Here is a 19,709-nt window from a genome sequence, read left to right on the forward strand (position 1 = left end):
TGTTGTCTCCAATAGCCGTTCAGAGCAAAAAAAGACACAGAAAGGCTGAACATAAACAATGGAAAAAAAGATATACCAGGCAAATATGAACAAAAATAAATAAGAAACCTGTAGTAGCGGGTGACTTGATCACTTCAACAATAGAAATTAGTTCTGGAGGCTAGAAGTCCATGACCAAGGTGCCAGGTGATTAAGTTTCTGATGAGAGCTCTCTTCCGGGATTATAAATGTTGTGACTCACATGGCCTTTCCTATGAGTGCTCACTCACAGAAAGAGTACTCTAGCGTCTCTTTTTATAAGGACACTGATTTCCGAATATAGCCGCACTGGAGGTTAGATCTACAACATAATGAATTTGGGAAAATTTTCAGTCCGTAATATCATCCAAAACTTATGTGAAAATGGCCCCTACTCAAGAAGAGATAAAATTTCAGAGATAAAAGACAATAAGTAAAACTCAAAGCCGGAGGCCTCCAAAGCACCTTTCTGTGGTAGCTAGTGTTCAGATTAAGATGGAGCTACAGGGGCTGTCAGCTCATGTGCCTTCTGAGTTGGAATTTTAAGTTGGGAGCATAATGGAAAAAAAAATAAGTAATGTGCCAAACTGACAGAATAATATCGGACTCCCAATTTTTATATGAAATCTTTTCAAAAAGTATTTGTTACTGTACTCTAGCATTTTAAAACTAGAAGAAACTTTTATTTAATCTGATCATTTTACAAATGAGAAAATGAAGCCCACAAGACCCATGGTCATTCTTGGAAGTTCCCGCCACTTGAATAGGCTCTTTCCATTGCATACTATGTCTCCAGATTATGGTGTCTCTAGAGAGATATTCTTAATTGACAAGAAAAAGTAGATCAGAAACTAAATTCCAATCAACCTTTACGAAGACAGGTGCTATTAGAAACAGTACCTCCCCTCCCTCGGCTTTCATTCCTTATTGCAAAAGATAAATGAGCTAATGTTGTCAACACAATATCAGGTGACAAAGACAAAGAACTCTGCTCCTCTAACCAAGAAAGAATTCATTGGCAAATGTGGTCAAGTGGTTACAATTCTTTCTTGTTAATTTTTCTTTTTAGAATATTTCAAAGCTAGAGCTCAGAAATAATTTTTAGCAGGATTACTTTAGGTTCTTGTTAGGGATATCACAAAGACAGTCTTTTACAAGGCACCTACACAGCCTTCTGCTTACGTGTGAAAAAAGAAAAAACAGGAAAAAAAAAGCTGTAAGAGGCACAATACAACTTTAAAATTTTCCTTGAGTGTTACAAAATTGGGAAAAAAGAGTTTGAGTTAGATTCTTAAAATGTGAGATTAAAATGGCAATCCTTTCTCAACTAATTACAAAATATATAGTTTTTATAAGACTAAATAATTTTTCAACTATTAAGATTTACAATACAGTTGAGAAAACGAGAAACTGCAGTAGAAACTAGTATGTTTGATTCATGATCTTGTGTTGAATTAAAATAACAACAGTAAAATGCCTGATATGTCTGTCACAAGATAGGTTTAGGTCGATTTCTCTTTTGTGATAGTCTGCTTCAGTTGAGGAGGAGCAGAGCAGGTAATCCAATGCAACTGACAAATCTTTAGAAAGAAAAGTAGGTTGTTTCCTGCATAATGAATTACTAGTATATATAATGAGATTTATGAATACACTCAGAACCCAACTTTATTGTTACAACCAATTTTTATTTACAGACTATAAATCTCTTCAAAAAGATACATTCCTTCTTTTAATCAATGGTAAAAGGCCCTATTAAACAAAAATAAAGCCTGAACATCACTTATATTTAAACAGAAGTACAAACAGCTTCATTAAATGTTTATGAACATAGAGCAAAACTGTATTTTTACTTAAGCAGTTACATGAATGAGGCTGTTTTTAATTTTCTTCACCGGCAACCCCATTTTATCCACAGAACAAATTTTACTTAAATTAACAGTAGTAAAAATGTAAAAATTAAATTTTAAACATGAAAATATGCAACAAAAAAACAGGAAGTATCTTCATTACCAAACAGATTAACAAATTCTCAGACACTCAGATACTTTCTGAGGCATATTAAAACACCTACGTCAAAAGTTGCATTCATTTGAGAGGTATCAATACATTTTCAGTGCTGAGACTATTTGTAGCACTTACAGTATATACAAAGCAGCATTATACTACTATGGTTCACATTTAATAAACACAAATTTAAACTTTATGCCCACAATTTCCCATTTCAACATACAACACAATGACAATTATTCATTTTGTTTTTTCTTCTGAAACGGAGTAAGAAAATTATCATTTCAGAACATGGAATAATGCTGTGTCTTCCTTCTTATAATAATAGTATGTTTTAAAATTGAAATACTTCAAATCATGGAAACTTCACCCAGCTGTACAAAGGCTCCTAAATACAGTACACTTAAAAAGTTCTTTGCAGATTCCACCAATTAATAGTTACCTTACTACAGAAATAACAGGAAACTTCCTCAGATCATTGGACAATAAAAATTTCAGCGTGTCACTACCTAAATCGGAGTAGCAGCACACCACAACTATGGCAAGTAAATACTCTCATTTCTTCCACTGCTTTTTGGGGGTCTTTTTCAGGTCATAGGAGATAGTTTACATGAATACCATCAAGTCTCAATCTACTTCTGAAAGTTCCTTTATTAAGAGTTTTTAAATTTAACTAATGGAACAATTTAAATCAGCCAGTTTTTTCTTACTCTTCACTAACTAGTTCAAATACAATCTGTGATATTTTCAATTTTTATAAACATCTAAGTGTTTTCTTAAAATGATTAATGGTACTTATACCATTAATGAGTAAGATGTAAACAAAAATATGCCTACATTTAAGGATTAGAGTATTTTACAACAGCAATTTTTCTTAAGTAGAAAAGCTATTGAATTCATAATTAACAGATTCTATTTTAACCTGCTGTTTGATAACATCAGTAGCATAGTAAGTGCATAGGGAAAAAAAGAAAGCAGATTTCAGGACAGAAACCCTACTAAAAACTTTAATTTTGGATGCCACCAACACAAAAGGGTATTTTCTATATTTTCAGTTTTTCCATTCAAATAGTTGAAACCTGTTTCAACTTATTTCAAATTATCCAGTAAGTGTAAAGACTGTATTCAGAAAAATCTAATTAATCACGTAATATATCTTATTAATTTCAGTTTTTCAAGTATTAAGTAATGCAAACCCAAACTTTTTTTATATTAACACATTTTACAGACTACGCTTCAAAGTCGGGGGTGGGGGGGCAAATTCATTTAAAATAATTGATACACTTTTCTGCTCAAAGATCTCAAACCCAAAACATAACACTGTAATCACACAGGTGGTATATGAGAGGAGAAAAAAAAGCAGTTCAATATAACTAATGTCTTTAAAACAAGAAACAAAAACGAAACTGATTGCCTTAATATGTAACTAAGTTTCCATTCAAAGGACAGTCTTAAATTCAACGCATTAAAGAAAAATCAGAGCAAATCAATTTTGAAATAAAGATAAAGCTGCTTTACCACATACTTAGAATTCCATTTTCCTCTGTACGTAAAAATTAAGCGTTTGCCTCTATATAGTGCAAGTTGCTGCCAATAACAAAACTCTCCTTTTAGCATAAAGCTCCTTTAACTTTGTCTATCAACTGAATGACTAACATTATAAGCTTATGTCAATATCACTTTGGAATGCAGTATAAAATGATTAAAGGCAATTTAAAGCAGAAAATCAAACTGATAGTATTCTCATTTATTTTACGAAAGAATTAAAAATGGCACAGAAGGCTTTTAGTAATGTAAAAAAGGAATACCTATATAATTATTAAAGTGGAGATTTTTAACTTGTAACTGAAAGTGTCTGTTGCTCTGCGGTATCAAAGAAAAAAGAAAAAGTGTCTGGAGGAACTTTTATTTATTTACATTTGGAAGCTTTTGTAATATTTATGGCTAAAATAATTATTTCTAGTACAGCAAAAATGGAAACAGCAGTCATTAAAAGATTGCTTAAGTCTTACCTGTCTTTTACAATTTCATAATGAACAACTTTATACTTAGAGATATGTTTAAACTAAGAGCTACTATTTATCATATCACTTGTGTATATGGAATTTAGATTCACACTGAGATATCTAAAATTTCGAGGCATTTTTTTTTTTTGTAGAAAAAGGTTAACAGCCTTGAAAATAGGAAAGAATACTTCAGTTCGTAATCGTTATTTATATTTTTAATTTGCTTCAGCTTAGAATCATGACTCAAGGAATGGAGCTTTAGCAACGTATTAACTGACTGCTTGCAGGAATCTAACCTCACAAAAACTAATGGACAACCAAAGAATGATGTAAAGTCCTATTAGGCACTGAGAGGCTAAATAAATAAGTACTGACATTAACAAAAACTAATAAACCCTATTTCCAGTTCCTCTTGTTACCCCACTGTGCAGCCAGAACGGTTGGCTATTTCCAGTCTAAAACCAAAGAACTGGATCATTTCCTTACAGAAAAATTTCTACAAAAAGGAAGAGAATGCAAAACAATACACAATCTCATATGCAAGATACAATCCACATTAATTTACAAATTTTATTTACACTGTTTTATGTACATTCCAGGCAGACCTAGTTGAAGAGTTTTGTGCTCATATTGATCTCAAATGATCATGTGAACAGTAAGATTTACTACCACATCTCTTTGATTTCCAGAAAATGGTGGTAGCATGGGGTTAGGAGGGGGAAAAAGAATCAAATATTACTGGTCAGGTAAGATCTTACAAGTATGTAAGGAACAAAAAGGGAAAAATGTGGAATTTTGCTTGTAAAAGCATCCAGGCCACTATGGTCTATTGACTAACAGTGAGTACACATGAATGCCACTTCTCTAACAACCATTTTCATATTTACAAAATGAGCTTACAAGTTATTAGGTAAGGCATTCATTCAAGTTCTTTAGCTTAACATAAAAAGGCAACAGACAACAAGTTACAGGATAAATTTTAGATGAATGCTTTTCCTTGAGAATCCCTTAAATGGTCAATAAAAAGGGAAGCAATTTTAAACCATATTATTAGCCTGCAGTATGATTCCAAAAACCTTTGGGAACATCACAACACCCAAAATCTAGCCAAAGAGTGGGGGAAATATCTGATTTTGTCCCCAGGATAAACTGCACACTCCTAGGGCTAAAGTGAGAGCCTATTCCCTTTACATTCACTTCCATATGAAACTCTCTGAAATGCTTATAATAGTGTCACAGCCAGCAGCTATGCACAGTCTACCAGCAATGGCTCAGTGAATCTCTATTCAAAATAGTTTAGAGAATATGGAGTAAAGTAGAAAAATGATCTTCTCTCCTCCCATAGTTCTCCAAGATACATAACTGTTGTACTTTAAGAAGTCAGAAACAAACAAAACAAATCAAGGGTATTACAGCCTTCATCATTCTAAGAAAATATTCCAACCACAGATGAAAATTCCCCAAAAACCAATTTTTCAAGTTTACTCTAAATTACATAAAAAGCTATTAATTGTTATAATTGGTTCCATTCATTTAGTTAATTAGGTAAAATCCTATTGATCGATCCTATGGTAATGTGGTTTATAAAAACAGAAATGAACATTTGTAACATTGGGGAGGTAGAAAACAATCTTGGTCTAACACTGTTATAGATACAAACAAGTTTTAAGATTCTATTTATGTAACTAGAATTTACCATTTAAAATGGCCTTTAAGTGTTTCTACTTAATTAGCTTTAAACACCTTGAGATAATCCAAGTATTTTAAAGCACTTATTTGAGAACATAAGTCATTTGGAATAATACATCGGACTCCCCAGAAGATTTCTCAGAGGATAAATTCGTAGTTGCATATTCTGAATATGCAGATCCATTAAGCCAACTTTGTACATGGGCACTTATGTGACCAAAGTGCAAAGCTTGTCAGACTAATTTTCTAAGTAAAGACAACCATGACTACTCAACTCCACACAACAGTCTTCAAAACTTGAAGCCTACTTATCCAAAAGATATAACTTCCTTCCAAATAATTACCATCCTCTCACTCCCAAACAAAATTAAAAATACACTTAAAACAAAATGAAGAGAAATCAAAACAGAAGCCTTCCTACCATGAGCATTTCTGCTTAATTCACATTGTTACGTCAGATTTTAAGTGTACGAGATCAATGTCATAAATGTTCCTTATTTAATTCTTTAACCACCTCAATTTATTTCTCTGAACTACATGTATAAAGTAATCACTTGCTGTAATTCTAAAGACATAGAGCCAAACTAAAACAAGAAACCAAAAATGCAAAAAATGAATCTGGAGGGGTAAAAAAATTAATCTAAAAGATATTTTCTTGTTGCCAAGTATGATAAACATTCCATCTTTGTTTCCAAACTAGCAATTATTCTACTAGCTACTATTTATTTAATAATAAACAAATACATAGTACATCTGTCAGAAAGTAAAATAAAACTTTTAGTTCGAAACAATTTGATATACTACAATCTTAAAAATAAAACTAGTAACCTAAATGACCACATTTAGTATATGAGAACATTATTAAATGCAGATTATGGTAACATAAAATCATTATATCTATTCCAAGATTATACATTAATATTTATTTATGCTGCCAAACTATGCAAGGAGATGGCAATTTAAGATGTACTCCCCCAAAAGAAATATCTTTCAATATTCAATTCAAAAAGATGTACACTAGCATAGATAGAGAATGTATTTCACCCTTCTAACAAGATTTTTCAATGAACAATCTAAGTCATCTAAACTAGTATCTGGCATTTCAAGAGTAAATGATCCATTTTACTTACAGTGAGTGCACCAAGGTAAAAAGGTTACACTGAACACCTAAATGTTTACTAAAAGTAATCCTATTAAAGTAAAACAAAAACAACAACAAAAAAACATTTTCTCTGGAACATTTTCATTGCTTACACTTAAACAGATGAAATGGATGAAAGCAGTCACAGATTCATGTTACAATTATAATAAATAATTCACATATAACAGATTAAATTATCAAAGAAAAGATTAAACTGACATCTTTATATGTTTTTGCAGATTTAACAAATTTCTAATTGACCACATACTGATAGCAGTAGGTATATTTTTGACATCATTCAGTCTATTTAAAAATTAGATTGGTTGTTTAGAGGCATAATTTATAAAGCAAGATAACCGAATTAAATAACAGAATTTTAACAAGCATTGGCTTTTCTGAATTTCTTAAGATTCATAAACACTGTTCAGCTTCTTGAGAATAATTAAATCTCTCCTTTACTCAGGCATTTTTAATGCAGTAACCTCAGGCTTCATTTTAAAGTATTGGTTAAAACGAACAATTGCATACCTAGTGAGAAAAGAGAATAATGACAGAATTAGTCAAAGCTGAAAAACTTAATCCTTCCTTTATTTCCACTCATCCTTCTAAGCTGATTTTTTTTTTAAGTTTTAAGGTTTTCAAAGAAAGCATTTTTAATTTATTGCGCCACCTACTGGACACTTTTCTAATACTGAGCACCTTTAACAGACTGTATACCAGATTTTCTCTCAGACCAATTACTAAATGTATGCAACCTTTATAAAATTTGACTGAAATAATAACTGCAATGTCCCCTATGAGCTCTAAATGTTAATTCAAAAGGAAGTAGAGACAAATATAATGCATACTGTAAAACTAAACTTACCCAAGGAAATCAAACTCAATAGTAGAGTATTTGGCTTGAATCAAAGCCCACAATCCCCAAAAGAAATGAGAAGCCTAAAAAGGAAGGAAGAAAAATCAAGAATAATAATAATGTATTTCTTTTTATAATAAATATCAAATTGTTAAATTTTCCCCTTTTCATCACTTACATAAACAATACTTTCTTGACGCGTTTTTTATATTGAATATCTAGAACACCGGCAATATTTATACATATAGTTATCTAGATGGCTATACATCACTTTTGTCTACATCAAAAGAGGCTATAAGAAATTAGTCATTTAAAAACAGAACTCAATTCCTATAACCTGTTTTGTGTAGGCAGAGTTCAACATCAATACTGATAGATGCTAACAGGCTCTCCTATAAAAGGACTTAATTTCTTGACATAAAAATATAAACAAAATGGAAAATTCAAATATATTTAAATGTGGAAAATATTCTTGGAGTGACGAACATCTAAAAATAATTTTTATTGATCCCAAAATTCTGCAAAACCAACCACAACATAAAGTTAACACTTTACTTATGTCAGAGGAAAATGGGTCTTGGGACTTAACAGGTAAAACAGATGACTGTGTAATGAGAAACTGTAAAATAATTGTGTGTGTGCACTTTACAATCTATTTTCAGTTAAACATGATTTTAAGATTCTGATAACGCTAGTAAGACTTCACTTCCCAAGGTATACAGTAACTAGAAGTACTATTAAAAACTTTTACCCTCATAAGACCTATTTAAAAAGTATGTTGCTAGAAAAATCTCTATTTAAAATATACTATTGCACTTTGTTATCTTCCTCAAAAAAAATATCACTAGAAGGATATAGAACTTTTCATAGAATACAGGCTTAAGACTAACAAATGTAGTAAACAGCTAAAGTTCCATGGACGTGAAGCCTACTGGTTTAAAAAAAAGACTGGGCTCTGGAGTCAAACTGTAAAAATTACTAGCTGTGTGGCTTTGAGCAATTTAACTCCTCTGCACATTTGTTTCCTCATCTATAAAATACTAAGTGTGATATTATGCTTTATAATAAGAAATATACACTTGGTCTTCATCCACTGTTCCTAGCTCGGAGCTCCCCACATTCTCAGAATTTCCTAAGCATGGCAGTCTTATGGGATTGAACCCTTAACCTGTGGGGTCTGACACTGTCAGAATTGTCAAAATTGAGTTAAATTTGTAAGACATCCAGTCACTGTCTGCTAAGAACAGAACAATTGTTGGATGGTGTGGAAAAAACATACACCAGAGGAGGTAATAAATAGTATCTACACCTCGCATATACCAAACATTCAATAAAATGTTCATTATTATTACATGAAATCAGAATGATAAAAATGATAAAAATTAGAATTTTTAAAAATGGCCTTCTTCCTATCTAAGGAAGTATCGTAGATATTGACAAGTGAATGAAATGAGATGCCTTTTTTCTTTTGAAAGTCTAAATCAGCCGCTCTCAAAGTACTTCAGGAATTCATGGGCGGTCCTAAGGCCCAAAACTATTTTCATAACAATACCAATATGTTGCACTTGCCTTTTTGACCATGTTAACATTTGCACTGATGGTTCAAAAACAACAAGAGGTGAAGCTACTGGAACCTTAACATAAGTCAAGGCAGTATCATCAAACTGTATTAGTATAGATAGTATCCTATTCTTCTATCACCACATACAATAAAAAGTCAGTTTCACTAAAGAATGTCCTCTATGAAGCCTTTAAAACTATTCATTTTATTAAACCTCTATCTTTAAGTACTAATATTTTGTGGGAAGATATAGGAAGTACACATAAAGCACATCTACTACATACCCAAAGCAAGAAGACTGGCTAAAAGAAAAACACATAACTGAGTTGTGAGCTGAACTTGCACATTTATATTTATAGAATGTCAAATTTTTACTTAAAAGAACAAATGATAGTTTGTTGCCAATGACGGACTTCAAGTATTCAACCTAAAATATGAACTCTGGAAAATTTGTATTTGATTTTATGAGCTTACCGAATTCCTAATACAGTACTTAAAACTTTTCTGATGATACTAGTAGTAATATCAATGAATTTGATTTTGTGATAACATACTACATTTGGAAGATCTATACAACTCAATGGATCAGTATTTCTCAAAGATTAATGAATAGTGTTAAAATTACAAAACCATGCACTCACTGGTAGAAAAGTCACTCAAAGTACAAGATAAACCAATAGATTTTAATGTGACGGAGTTCAGAGTCAACTGATGTATTCAGATTGCACACTGCAACTACTACTTACTGAGTTTTGGTGAATTATCAAAAAGAATACCCACAATTATCTGAAAAGGTAAAATACTCCTCTCTTTTCTAACAATACCTGTGTGTGAAACAGGACTTTATTCAAATACTTCAACCAAAACAATACACTGCAACATATGAAGTGCAGAAGCAGATATGCAATTCCAGCATTTATTGAGTCAGACATTACAGAGATTTGCAAAAGAATAGAATGCTGTTTTTCTCACTAAATTGTTTTACTTCATAAAAGTTATTTTTCATTTAGCATATGCTGTTTAATACAAGTTTATTATTCTAAAAAATGCATTTAATAAATATTGAGTTTGTTGTAATGTCTAGTATGATAAATATTGATAACCTATATAAACAAAATCTCAGAGGTCTTCAAAAAATTTTTGAAGTATAAAGGAGGGTTCTGTGCACCCCCCCCCAAAAAAAGGTTTGAGAAACACTAAATTACCTAAGCATATTTTAAGTGATATAAAAATCATCTGTGGCTGGTATCATAATCTCTTCCTATTATGCTGGTTCTGTAGTGGAAAAGACTAAAATCGTGAGACAGACTACACCTAAAAATAACATCAAACGAGTTCTCTCCACCTTTTTAAGCAGCGCTAATTAACTCTATTTCTCAATTCATTTTCATTCATATAGTAAATATAGTATAAATGTAGAAAACAGCCCATTCATTTCACCCAAAATGGCAGAGACTATTTAAGTCCAAATAAAATAATATTCTGTGACACCATGATTTACTTAAACTATTCCCCTCACATTTGGAAGTTCTAAGTATGTAAGTCTCTCTATCAAAGGGCATTTTAATTTCTGGGCTATTTAAAAACATCTACACCTTGATCTTATTCAAACATTTCTCCCTCCAACTCCCCATCAAAACAGTTTTTAATGCATGTATGCAGCCTTATTTGTGACAAGTGAACAAGGAAGGAGCTGTCCCAATGGAGGAAATAGTTAATGAAGACATGTCCATAAGGAACAAGAGGAATTTACCAGAGGATTCAGGGTAAAGGGAATTCTAGGTAAAAAGAAATAGCCTATACAAAAACATCAGGCTTGAAACACCATGGAATGTGCAGAAAACCAAGAATACTCTGCTACAGCAGAAGTGAGATGTAGGAAACAGTTGGTAATAAGACAAAATTTGTAGATGCTATCATTCAGAATTCGTGCTGTAGGTCACGAAAAGCTATAAAGTATAAAAGCAACAAACCAGATTCATTACAGTCTAGTTATTAGAGAAATCACTTTTTTATTTAAATGTAGAGGATGGATTATAGTCAGAAAAATCTGGAGTCAGAGACCAGTAAAAGATATTAAGACCTTAATGAAAGGTTATAAAACAAGGAAAAAGGGTAGAACTGAGAGAATTTTAGGACCCAAGAATAAGAGAACTTGGAAATAGGCAAAATGTGAGAATGAAGAAGAGGAACACATGAAAGAAAACTTCTTTCTAGGTTTCAGAAGACAGCAACTGAATGCATGGTATTTTAATTAAGTCAATATAGTAAAAAATGGGATAGAGGACAGAGGCATGAAATAAAATCCATGTTTAGACACACTGTGGTCAAATACAAAGAGAGCCTGGGACAGAGATATCTGGTGCTGACGTGGAAAGAGGGAAGAAACTCAACTTGGGATCATTAACAAAAAGAGCAATAATAAAAGCCATAGGACTAGATCGCCCCCCCCCAATATATATATATATATATAGAGAGAGAGAGAGTAAAAGGAGGGGGGAGAGCCCCAAATCAGAACACTAACGTAAGAGGGTGTGGAGAAGAGGAAGAAAAAAAGAGCCAGAGGAGACTGAGCAGGAAAACACAAAAGAGGAGAATCAAGGAAGAATGGTATCACAAAAGTTAATGAGATAAAGTTCTAAAAATCAATAGTAAATATTATCAGTGCTATGGGTAGATCAAGTTAATATAAAGAGAAAAAAATTTAAACTCAACTTATCAATTATGTCACTATTGGTAACCCTGACCTGAATTATTTTTTTTTTTATAATAATAAGACAGATTGCAGTGGCTTGAGGAGTGCATGAAAGATGATAAAGGAGAAAAACTAAGGGATTGCTTTAATGTTGCCCTACCTTTCCAATAATTTATCCAAACACTTGAGATTATAACATGTATTTACTTAATGATTGGTGGGATAAAATTAGGAATTGGTAAGAAAGGTAAACAGGCTGGCTTAAGAAAAAAAGGAAAGCTACAAAAAAACAGAAGCCTTGAAATAGAGAGAAAAATGCCTCAAAGTAGGAATTAGTAATCTCAATGAGAGGGGCTGGTGAAGCCAAATGTGAGTTCTCTGCTATATTCTATCTGAAGATAGCAACAGAGAAAGAGACCCACCTCAGAAGAAAAATGTCAAGAGAAGGAACAAGAAAAACACATGACAGAGCATTAGTAGAATTTAGATAAAATAGAGAAATTCAAACCAAAACTGGTTTAATAAATGGTTTTCAATGGCATTTTAATGAGGAAGAAACCAGCATAATAGATTTACCAAATAAAGCTTACATGAAAACTAAGATATGTAAATTCTGAAGACATGCTAGATGAGAAATAAGTATTTTTTTAAAAGTGTTAAAGTTGTATGTCTCTATAAGACCTTCTACTGAACATAGAACATTTCATGAATATTTGCTGAACATATTATAGATACATACTCCTTTTTTAAAAAATTCAGGTTAAATTTCCTTCTAATGCTAATTTCCTAAGAATTTTAAAAGGAATGTGCACTACATTTCATCCAAAAAAAGGCATTTTGTACATTTTATTTGCTATTTTAAATTATAAGCAATTTGAAGGAACGTACTTTTATTCCTTTTTAAGCCTATGATCTTTCAGACCTAGAGTAACAATAAGTACTTGATACCTGATTGATGAATATTTATAAATAATCAGCTCAAGCCAGAAGTAATTGTGTTTTTCAATACCATGTATATATATAAAACAACAGTATCCAAACAAAGATGTTAAACATCATAAAAGTTTACAAGGGAACCCAAGTTAGAGATCTAACAGTAAACAGTGGGATTGCTAAGAATTTATAAGCTATGTGGACTTTAAGTAGAAATTAATAAACTGAATGCCTTAGCAATAATTTAATTTCTTTAAATGAGTACATGGGAAAAATACAAAATATAGCAATAATAATACTCCTTATGTTAATACAGAAACTGGTAAATAAAAACACTAGATTGATTCTGAAGTTCATTAAATGACCTTGTGAGAAAGAAATCCTACATTCTCTACTTTAGGATCATGTTTGAAAATAATAAATAGAAAGAGCAGGCATCCTAAGGCCAGCTGGAGAGTTGGCTATTAATGTAACCAACAGTTCTACCAGAACAGCAGCAGGTAAAGTCACATTTCAGCACACCCTTTTACTCGAAATGTTTTCTGAATAGCTCTGGAGAAAAGTACACCTTTGAGCCAACAATAGTATCTATCTATCTGTAAAGAACATACAGCAAATATTCCCCATGTCAATTGTACAGAATTACATTAAAACTTTTTTAAAAAAAAAAGTAGCTAATATAACTTCGATCTAGTATTCAATTTAATTGTGTAACATCCTAGCAGAAAGCTCATTCTAATGCATCACGTAATTCTCAAGATTAATTTAAATCAACTAACTTAAAAAAAATAAATGCATTTAGAGTACAGAGAAATGGGTCTTCAAAATAATAAGACATTAATACATCAAAGAAGCTAGAAGTGGCTACTTATCAAAAGAAGGTCAAGAAGACAAAATCCTGGGTAAGTTTTGAAAATTCTTCTGGTTCTTTCAATATACTCTGTCATGTGAACACATTAAGGTGTGATAATTAAATGTACTGTAGAAAAACTCATTTCCCATAAACCTGTCCTTGACTTTATGTTTTTCATAATGTAAAGAGAATAAATACAAAGTAATATAAAAAACTGCTTCACAATTAATCCTAACTCTAGAATCCATTCATTAAACAAATAATTACTGAGCACTTACCATGTCGCCAGGCATTATTGTTCTAGGGGTTGGGATTATAATTTTTAATGAAATAAAAAATATTTGTCCTCAACTGTATTACAGTGAGAGAACTGTAAACAATTGTATTTTGTCATTATTTTGAACAAAAATTCACAAAACTCAAAATAGGAAACTGGTTTACAAGGTAATGAATAATTTGTTAATTGTTTACATTTAAACTTACCAATGCAAACTGATTGACTTGAATGGAGAGTATTTCTACTTCCTTTTCGGTAACTTCAGTCCCAAAGCCCTTATATTCTTTGTAGGCTTCAAGGTAAGAACGCAGCCACTGGCCCTGAAGTTCTCTATCTGGATAGAGACTATAGTCTACATCACTCACACCTATAAGGGAAAAAAAGCATACTAAAGATTTTAAAAATACATTACTTCTGCATATTTTAATAATCCTTACCATCTACATAATTTTTCAGAAAAAAAATGTAAGACATTTGGCTGAAATACTAGAAATATAGCATTTATTAAAATAAACCAATCGTAATGTATTCCAACTTAAAGTCTAATGCACAATACATTTGATCAGCAGGCTTAATCAACTCTTATTGCTTCAATTATTTCTCTAAGTGTGAAGCTTGAGCTACCACAGAAGCTCTACATCTTCATTTTAATAAGTACTCCGCCAGGAGATTCTTGAGTACACTAATATTTAGAGCTTTCCCTAGAACTGTGGCTCTAAAACTTTTCTGATCATTACTCACAGGATAAGAAATATATTTATATTTATACTGAAACCTTATACACACACCTAATATTAAGATTCACAAACAATGTATACCCTAACTATATCTTACAACTCTGATATTTCCTCATTTCCTACTCCTTGCTTTAAAATATTATCTCATAAATTTGATTTCGCAATCTACAATTTGAAAATAAAGTTCATACTATTTTGTCTAGCATTCAAGGTTAAATCTGTCCAAACTTATTTCTCCACTCTTATCACCTTCTATTCTCATTCATGAATTTTACAACCTACAAAAATAAATACACTCACCATGAAGTTTTCTTCTTCCTTCCTGAAGTACCCTCCTTTCTCTTCTACTTGCACATCCAAATACTACCTAACTTTCAAGTTTTAGCTTAATGTTTTCTATACAAAATCGTATTAAGATCAGTAGTATCCGCTTTCATATCCACAGTAGTGGATATGAAATATCCACTAATAACATGGTGATAGCTCATTATATGAACAACTCCTTTCCCTTTGTTATGTGGAAATATGTACAGTATATGTAAAGATATGGATTGTATATGATAAGCTCGGTGAAGGGAAATAACTGAAAATATGTAAACTGGAATTTTCCCAACTTTTTTTCCAGACTGGTAACCTAAAGTATGTGAAAAATGCATGAATGTATACAGATACAAATTTAGTGATGAAAAACTAGATGTAAACCATCCAGGGGCATTTCCTAATCTTTAGTTTTAGAGCATTTCATGTTTCTAAATATAGTCATGAAATTTATTTTAAATCAATTCAGTTACATTGAAAAACTAAAACTTTTATATTTGATGGTGATAATAAATTGATTTTCAGGGGCAAAACTGAACCAACTTTTCAATTATTCATAGTCAATGACAAAAAAAAATTCCTAAGCTTTTTAGTTAATCAACAGTCCAAAAGCCCAAATACACAATGAAAATAGCAAAGGCTATTAAATGATAACTCGCTTCGAATCTTAGTTCTCTGTATTTTTACAGTGACATAGGTAAGTTACTTTCCTCATCTATGTACTGGGGATATTACCTAACTTATCAAATCGTTGTGGAGAAAAAATAAGGTGAGATGAGATTTATAAAGCACCTTGCACTATTGTCAGGTCTTAAGAGGAGCCATAGTTAGTATTTTTTTCTTGTTTTCCTTAAGAAATTAAGGAAATCATCTCCTCTGTCCTCCAGTAATAAAGAAAAACAAAACACAAAGATTAGTAAGAATTTAAAATGATGCTCTTATTCCCAGTTTATCTTCTCTAAAGAAAAAAAAATCTAAAAGTATCACTTTAAAGTTAAACATACTACTCTATTAATTAAGCCCTAAATTTTACCTGCAAATTCATTGAAATGATTTCCAATATCATACGCCAGATAGTTGTATCCAGAATATTCATAATCAATGAACTGTACATCACCTATGTGAGACACAAAACCAAAGACATAAGAAATCATATATAAGATCAGAAAACCCCTATGCTATTTGTAATTAAATAGCTTCCAATATTTTGTCTCATTGTACGTGCTTGGTTAACATGCACTTCTGAGACAATACAGGGTAAGGCTGTGAATTTTATGGCAATGAGCTTTACAAATTTCTATCTTGGTCAACAGCTTCTTTGTGAACATTTATGTCCGTTATATTAAAGAAAGTTAAAATATTGATTGTATAGGCATTCTCCAAGTTCCAATAAAAGCAAAATATGTCTTTCACCACATGGGGGCACCAGTTACTTAAAAATTCAAATTTAATTAGAAATAAATGCTATTTTTTGTAAATTGTTAATCTTAAGCAATTTTAACAAAAATTTAGTCTATGATACTCCAAAAATGAACTGACAAGCTAATCTACAAACAGGAATCATATATAAACTTTAAAAGACTTGAATTCTGTAAACCCTGCAGTTATGCTATAATACTTGCTGATCAACTTAACAATATCCCTAACTTAAGAATACCATTGCAATCAAACTCTTACACTTTCCTGGAATGCTACATAATTCGGGTTTCCAAGAGCAGACCTGAGCAGCATTAAGGTGATTGTTTTATCTTTAAAAATAAAAAGCAAAGCTATATTGAGTATTGTAGAGGGTTTGACTCAACAAAGATATATGTTCAAATTTTTAAAAGAGAAGAGAAAGTTGAGAGGGGGAAGGGGAGAAGAAAGGCTGTGAATTAAAATGAGTCACTACACCAGAAATCACAAAGTCAAAGGCTTATGGGGCAAACAGTTAAAATAGATATATCAATGGAGATGCTGTAAGTATAGTTTCTAAGCTGCTTACATTGTGAAAATGAATAGCATATGCCCAGTTACACTGTCTTCTAAAGATCATCCTAAGGTAACAAAACAAACTTCTGATCTATATACACTGGAATTTCCCCACAAAGGAGCTTTTGAACTCTAATGTCATGATATAGATATATATGTTTAATTTGGGGATGTATGTTGATCATATTCAAACTCAGAAAAAAACAATTATATGACAAAAAAATGTCAATAGTAAATGAAGTATTTTACATAAAAGCAAATTCAGTGTAACTGCATTTAATAAATAATTCTAAGCTTGTATAAATAATAGTAAAGTCTAAAATAAAATTAGTGAGAATCATCAGTAAAATAAATGAGAAAATATCAAAGTCCAGTTATCAAAATCTATATGTATACTGACAAAATATAAGGTTATAAATGTTGGTGACTATAATAAATCACTGCAATTCAACCATCAAAAGTATTATATTCTTGAATTCACAAAAAACATCCCACAGAAAGTCTTAAAGTTAACCAAATCACTTTACTAAAAGTGTAGAATGGGAAGATAGACTGTTTCAACCAAATTAACTAAATTGCAGAATGGGAAGTCAGAACGTTTTAATTTTTTTTCTGGGTACCACCAGGAATAAGCAGGTGAAGACCACTATCATAACAAAACACTTTGCAGCCACGAAAAAAAATTTCATTTTCAAAAATGATTTAATGATGAGAATTACAAATGTTATGTGAAAAAAGATACAAAAAGTAAATGTAGTAATCAAATTAATAAAATATGCCTGAAGAGGGAAAAAAGGATAACTAATGCCTAGCGAAAAAAAAGGTGAACAGAAATAACCAAAATAAAATGTTTCAATTGATTTCATTACAGTGTGACAGACAAGTGACCTTTTTTCCCTTATATTTTAAATTCTTTTCAATGAACGATACTTTTAGGAGGAAAAAAATGATAGTTTAAAAAGATTAAGAAGAATTCTCTAAACAAAACTGTCAATAGATAAGATACTAAATAAACACAATGATTTGGGAGATAACTATCCACCAAGCCCTCAAGAAATCAGGATTCAAGATTTACCAAGTTGTACAACTGAACCAGTTTCAACATATAAATTTTTAAATTGCAGCTGTTGATTGTTTTAGCCCTTTAAACACAAACACTTGTAGAGCTCATATTAACTGTTACATGCCAATAAAAATACACAGCCCAGTCCTGAAGCTTACTTTTGCCACATAAACAAAAGCTTCAATTTCAATTTTTAAAATTATATTTAGAATTTGGCAAATATAGTTAAAATGACAGGTAGAACATGCCTGCTTGTAAATACAATTTAAACATAGGTCATTCACTTTAACAAAAGTTAAAATCCATTTCAGTATGAAAATTTTAGCAATGACTTTTTGTAGTAGCATTAATTCATTAAAACTAGCCTTTATTTTTATATGCTATGTTGAGTTTATAAATAATGAAATTTAAAAAATAAGAAAATGAAGCTAACAAGATACAGATGAGGCTGTTACCAGGCTCCGTGCATGTGAACAAGTGATGCGATAAACCTCCAGTCAGTGCGTTTAAGAAGCACGGGGTGCGCCGCCACATGGCAGCAACAATGGCATACCTAATCTGTAGCAGATGAAGAAAATTTGGCAAACTCACATTTTACAAGACACAAAGCTTAAAAGGAAAAAATTAAAAGAAAAATCTGCATTAACTATTCTTTTTTAAACTATTGCAAACAAAGTGGAACTCAACCTTAAATTTAATCTTCTGCAACAAAGTAAAATTAAAGATGCCTACTTCCCTTATTTTGGGTGCCAGAAAAATCAAATTACTGAAAAATGCTTTCCTACCCACAGAAAATATACTGAACTTTTTTTTCCTACAAATTTAACTTCTGACTTCTAAAATTTCCACATCACTATTAATAATTAATAGCTTATATGGTATGATTATCTTGTTAATTTTTTAAGACATGAATTTTTAATTGGGGTCCTAAGGGTAAGGAAAAAGGAGACTACTCCTTAAAGTTTTAAATAAAATTTTATGTGTATGTGCATTTTCTGAGGGGATTCTCAATTCTCCACATTCTCAAAGGATCCTTGACCTCTAAAAAGAAGTAGTACTGTAAGAGCTAAGATTATATATTATTTATCTTTATATAATTAGCATACTGACTAGCATATGGTAAAGCATAAGAATGAATAAAACTATAATCTGAATTTTCAAAAGCTACATTTTTCTTTTTATTACTGTATTTCTTGCATATCTTCATAGTAATAAAACCCACACACTACTGAGTTAAATTATTGTTCAAATCCCAGAATGGCTCAGAACAGTCAATTTTTAAAGTACTTTAAAATCAAAAAAATTAATTTATCAACCAAGGCTGTATCATTCATATAACACATTCTTTTGGATTCCTTTATTTTGCTGTTGTTAAGGAGAAAGGGATAAAGATAAAAAGCAAAATAATATTGAAAACCTGAAATCTTTCTAACTCACTCAACTTTCTCTGTAGCATCAGGTAAAGCAGAGAGAGAACAGAGAAAGTGTAACCATGATCACACTAATGTTAGCAAAATGCTCTCTCTTATATGTATTCTGCTCTGGGAAACTTTCCCTTCATCCCTCAACTCTGGTGTCCAATAG

At 31.4% G+C, this 19,709-nt stretch overlaps 1 protein-coding gene across 3 annotated transcripts in view; it reads right to left on the reverse strand.

Moving 5' to 3' along the window:
• Window positions 1-1,665: 1,665 nt before the first annotated feature.
• ETNK1 (ethanolamine kinase 1) overlaps window positions 1,666-19,709 on the reverse strand; it is a 64,979-nt gene continuing 46,935 nt past the window's right edge. For all 3 annotated transcript variants that reach the window (XM_016140515.2, XM_016140514.2, XM_016140516.2), the window contains exons 5-8: window positions 16,125-16,208; window positions 14,243-14,403; window positions 7,727-7,800; window positions 1,666-7,389 (exon numbers count right to left, since the gene is read on the reverse strand). In XM_016140515.2, coding sequence (XP_015996001.1) covers window positions 7,317-7,389; window positions 7,727-7,800; window positions 14,243-14,403; window positions 16,125-16,208 — 392 coding nt within the window. In that variant the 3' untranslated portion in view covers window positions 1,666-7,316. The remainder of the gene's footprint in view (window positions 7,390-7,726; window positions 7,801-14,242; window positions 14,404-16,124; window positions 16,209-19,709) is intronic.

Source organism: Rousettus aegyptiacus, unplaced genomic scaffold, assembly GCF_014176215.1.
Source record: "Rousettus aegyptiacus isolate mRouAeg1 unplaced genomic scaffold, mRouAeg1.p scaffold_m13_p_2, whole genome shotgun sequence".
In the NCBI taxonomy this organism is placed as follows: domain Eukaryota; kingdom Metazoa; phylum Chordata; class Mammalia; order Chiroptera; family Pteropodidae; genus Rousettus; species Rousettus aegyptiacus.